General features: G+C 47.6%; 1 protein-coding gene across 1 annotated transcript; it reads left to right on the top strand.

The window, feature by feature from the left end:
* The first annotated feature begins 3,689 nt into the window (after positions 1–3,689).
* On the top strand, positions 3,690–4,723 carry LOC119293290 (mitogen-activated protein kinase kinase 9-like). Its single transcript, XM_037571807.1, has one exon. It carries the CDS (start codon positions 3,699–3,701, stop codon positions 4,713–4,715), a length of 1,017 nt encoding a protein of 338 aa, XP_037427704.1. The 5' UTR covers positions 3,690–3,698; the 3' UTR covers positions 4,716–4,723.
* Positions 4,724–5,307: the final 584 nt, after the last annotated feature.

The raw sequence follows: 5,307 nt of genomic DNA, 5'->3' as shown, positions 1-5,307 counted from the left end.
AAGAGGATGTTCCGTGTTGCGTCCTCTACTTTTCGAGGTGACACTCCGATGAGTAGTTGCGGTGATGGCGGTGTGTACGACTCCATCGGTGCCGATGGAGATGCTTGATGGAGCCCGCTTGTGGTCTAGGAGATGGCGCCGAGGTGCAACTTTTTGGTGATGGTGCCGATGAGAGGAGGAAGATGGTGATTTTGTGATGTAAACTATTAAACCATGCATCAATGATTGTCACTTGGTAGTTTGTTTGGAAGTTGATTGTGTTCTTGTTGTCATAAATTGTGAGATGTCAAATGATAGATTTAAAGGTTGGGGTCGAGGCAAAGACTAGAACCCTCAGATCTAATCCTTAAAGCAGTTTAAGGGTTGGGTTTGAGGGTTCTAGTATTTGCCCCTGTTTTTCAACCCTTAAAAGTGTCAAAAAGTGACACTTCTCAACCCTTAAAACTTCTTTAAGGATTTGAGGGTTTGAGGGTTCTACTAGTAATACTCTAAGCCCCCAAATGCGAGGCTTGTTGAGTGGATAACTATCTAGCCCCACTTGACACTTGTTTACAAATTATTACTCGGACCCGTTCTGAAGTTGGAACCCATGGTAGAACTAGTATAGAGGTATCTAGCTTACATGAATTATAGTTTGTGTTTGTTGCACCACCAACCGGACCTGTTATTTACTTTCATGCACTTGAACTACTTGTGTTTTTTTTCAAAAAAAACTTTCAATCTATTCATCATCAATCATGATAGGACAACGAACACTAAAAATAATAAAAATTACATCTAGATCTGTAGACCATCTAGCGACGACTAGAAGCACTGAAGCGAGCCGAAGGCACACCGCTGTCATCGCCCTTCCCTCGCCGAAGCCGGGCAAACCTTGGTTTAGTAGAGTCAGAAAGTCGTTGTGCTAAGGCCCCATAGAACCAATACAGCAGAACAACAACCGCCGTAGATGACGAGTGTAAATCAAAAGGATCCAACCTGAAGACGCACGAACAAAGACGAACAACGAACAGGTCCGAACAAATCCACCAAAGACAGATCCGCCGGAGACACACCTCCACACACCCACCAATGATGCTAGACGCATCACCGGAAGGGGGGCTAGGCGAGGAGACCTTTATTCCATCTTTAGGGAGCTGCCGTCGTCTCGCCTTCCTGAGCAGGACACAAACCCTAACAAAACTCGAAAAAAGATGTAAAAACACCGGCAATGGGCGAGATCCACTCCGCCTCCATGGCCCTAAAGCCACCGGAGACGCGATGGACCGGCGCCGGCGCCGGCAGGAGGCAGAGTACCCTAACTTTTTGGAGGCGGCGGCTGGCTAGGTCAAGAGGTAAGTTGGACTAGGAAGATATACTACTTGAACTACTTGTGTTGACGTGGTAAAGCGGACCGAAAACCTAATTTTGAGAGTACAACACACACATATAACAAAGTGAAACAAACATAAACATACAAAACCAAATGGTGTGCACGTCCACTAAATAGATTATACTTGTGGTAGCTGGTAGCTGCCATGCTACCAACACACTAGCAAATTTAACTTTCATGTTACCAGAAGAGGGCATAATGTTCTGAATACTAGCTTAGTTTACGAGTAGGGCGTTTCGGTGCCCAGGCTCATCTGCACCCGGATAGAAAAAAATTCAAAAAATTCCAATTTTTTTGTGTGATATACTATTTGAAGCGTGAGACCCGCTCCAAATTTCAAATCATTTGGACATCTGAGCAGCTCTCAGCAAAGAAGACAAATCAGGTCAAAACAGTACATGAACAGTAAACATTTTTACAGACCCTCAATTTGTTTTTTTTGCTGAGAGCTCCTCAAATGTCCAAATGATTTGAAAATCAGAGCGGACCTCACGAATCAAATTGTCTACCACAATTTTTTTTGAATTTTTTAGTATTTGTTTTATATATTTTTTGTCAGCGTGGGTGTAGATGAGCTCGGGTGCAGGGATGGATTTTCGCTTAGTTTACTATTTACAAAAGAAATTATGAGATACTAATTGTGAAACTTGACTTTCCTAACTCAATTTTATGGACTTAAAAGAAATTACGTACTTAAAGAAATTTTGGATTTTTTTACATTATTTGTTGATATTGTATATTACATTGTTTGTAGTTTATATCTTTTAGAAATTTTGTACTCCCTCCAATCCAAATTACTTGTCACAGTTTTAGTAATATGGATCAGAGGGAGTAACTCGATTTATGGACTTAAAATATTCTATTCTTATCTATCATGCATCTTTTTATTTGTGTTGTGTTCATTCCCGCGCTCAACCAGTCTACATCTTTGGACTAGTAAATATCTCTTGAATTAGGCATATGTTTTCACACTGAGCTTACCATTTAAGAGGTACATATCCACGTCACCTAATATTAAAGATGACAATGTTCGTTAGCGACGGCGGTCCTTTCAACCCCCAAGTGTTTGGGATTAATATCAATATCAAGCTTAGCATAGTGGATAATTATATAACCCCACTTGACACTTCTTCAAAAATTAGTCAGACTTGTTTAACAGATTTATTAACACATGATAAAATTAATCATAATACTTGAAGTATAGTAGAACACACACATATAATAAATGGAAAACAAACATAAACATACAAAGCAAAAAGTGTGTGTACTTCAACTGAATAACATCATACAAACCCTAAAAAACAACATAATACAAGACTCGCGATAGCTACCGTGCTACAAACACACCAGCAAATTTGACTTACATGATATTGGGAAGGACATCATGTTCTAAATAGTAGCTTACTTACTATTCACATAAGAAATTTTGAGATACTTATGATGGTCAAATTTGACTTTCTTAACTTGGTTAGTGGACTTAAATTATGTTTGTAACTTCGTGACACTGTAGATAGATGTACATTATGTTGATGTAGTGTATATATTTTAGCACTTTTTTGTATATATAACACTTCGCTAGTCTAACAATGTATTGATAGCACGGTCACGAAAATAAAAGGAGAAGGTGGAGGCGGTGGCGGGAGCCGGAGAATGACGAGGCGGCAGTAGCGGCAATTGCAAGTTAGGGTATAGCGTAGCAAAGTGAAGATTGATCTCAAGACATGTGAATGGAGATCTAACGGCTCAGGGGAAAACAAATCAAGTTCCGCTGCCTAGGCCAAATACACACATCAAACTCGTAATTCCTAAAGCATTGGTGTATTATTATACAACGGTATTAAGCTTACAAGTGTATCTTACCGGCCACCAGCGATTCTCGGCCGGAAACGTAATGGAGGAAACCGGTGTAAACATTACATGCCCAAAACGGCGACCCAACCGAAGCATCCGGAAGAAACCCAACCGTCTATTTTTTGCCAAGCAATGTTTTAGGGGGTATTTCGAAGGAAACGTTTGGCATAACTCTCCTTGAATTTTAGACTCAATAACATTATGAATATCCATTCTTGCACAAGATAAATAAGCAGATTTTGACATCGTTTTCAAAAGAAAGGTTTTAAAAAGATTCGGAAGTTACACATCAAAATCTCAGCACAGTCAGCCAAATTTAAGGTAGGGCCACTTGCGCCGCCACATCGCAGTATAAAGCAAGCTAAGCTCACCTCCACAAAAAACATCATCCATTACTCGATCATCAATTTCATCATACTTTTGAGAATACAGTTCTTGCAAAACACACACACACATACACACGGCGATCAAGATCATGGCGGCTGCCAGAGAAAGACGTCTACCGCAGCTTCACCTCACGCTCGACGCTCCCACGTGGGCCTTCCGGTGCCCGGCCCCGGCGCCAGTCACCGCGGCGACGCCGTCCACCTCGGCGGCTCGGCCGGACGGCGAGTTCCGCCTGAGCGACTTCGACAGGCTCTCTGTCCTTGGGCGCGGGAACGGCGGGACCGTCCACAAGGTCTCGCACCGCCGCACGTCGGCGCTGTACGCGCTCAAGATCATTCACCGCGGCCATCCCGGCGCCGACGAGGAGGTAGATGTTGTGCGGCGCGTCGACTCCCCATACATCGTCCGGTGCCACTCGGTACTCCCGACGGCTTCCGGCGACTCCGCCTTACTCCTCGAGCTGATGGACGGCGGTTCGCTCGACTCGCTCGTCCGCGGCGGCCAGGGAGGCTTCCCGGAGGAGGCGCTGGCGGAGGTGGCGGCGCAGGCGCTGTCCGGCCTGGCCTACCTCCGCGCCCGCCGCGTCGTCCACCGCGACATCAAGCCTGCGAACCTTCTGGTCAACAGGGCCGGGCAGGTCAAGATCGCCGACTTCGGCATAGCCGAGGTCGTCTCCCGCGCCGGCAAGTACCGCGCGGCCTACGAGGGCACCGCCGCGTACATGAGCCCCGAGCGCTTCGACACGGAGCGGTCGTTGCACGGCGACGGCGACGAGGAGGGCCCCGTCGACCCCTACGCCGCCGACGTGTGGGGGCTGGGGGTGACCGTCCTGGAGCTTCTGATGGGGCGCTACCCGCTGCTCCCCGCCGGGCAGGAGCTGACCTGGGCGGCGCTCATGTGCGCCGTCTGCTTCCGCGAGCTGCCGGCACTTGCCGACGGTGCAGCGTCGCCGGGGCTCCGGGGTTTCGTGGCCGCTTGCCTGCAGAAGGACCACCGGAAGCGGGCGTCCGTCGGGGAGCTGCTCGTGCACCCGTTCGTCGCCGGGAGAGACGTAGCGGCGTCAAGACGGGCGCTACGCGAGGCGATCGAGCAGCGGTGTCGATAAGCAATTAAGCACGCGCGTGTAAATGTTGAACCGTCACATTCTCGAATCGTAAATACCTAAGCTAGGCATTTGCACATAATACAGATAGTGGACCATACTTTGAACTTGTAAGGGTATCACTATGTGAGAGCATCTTTAGCAGATTTCTTATATCACGGTACCGTAAAAGCATTATAAGAAAAATTCTTAAACCTGTTTTACGGTACCATCCGGACATCAGCGGAATAGATCGCGTAAATGTTCACTGTAAAACCGAATATCCCTGTGGTCATCTTCTTCTTCCTTTCACGCGTTTGGCCGGCAAAATCTAGGCAGGCACGGGGTGGCCGGGGAGGGAGTGCGGTGCGGATACAACGGGAGCACCGGGGAGGCCAGGGCCGTCGAGGTAAGGTGTGACGCGGTCATGCCTTGGTGGCCGTGGCAACATGCGATGGAAGAGGGAGCCCGCCACGGGGAAGGAGGAGGCAACGGGGTTGGATGTCGGCGTCGGCCAGCGACGGTCGCAGGAGGAGAGGCGGGCGCTCCTGTCCGAATCGGGCTTGTCCGGCGAAATTTTTTCCGAAGGCAGTGGGGTTGGAGTGCAGCGTCGGCC

This window comes from Triticum dicoccoides, chromosome 4B (assembly GCF_002162155.2).
Source record: "Triticum dicoccoides isolate Atlit2015 ecotype Zavitan chromosome 4B, WEW_v2.0, whole genome shotgun sequence".
NCBI lineage: Eukaryota > Viridiplantae > Streptophyta > Magnoliopsida > Poales > Poaceae > Triticum > Triticum dicoccoides.
The sequence above is the reverse complement of the archived record's forward strand: the minus strand, read 5'-3'. Positions and strand labels throughout refer to the sequence as shown.

Coding starts and splice junctions, on each gene's coding strand:
- LOC119293290 (XM_037571807.1), top strand. CDS start 3,699: ATGGCGGCTGCCAGAGAAAGACGTCTACCGCAGCTTCACCTCACGCTC.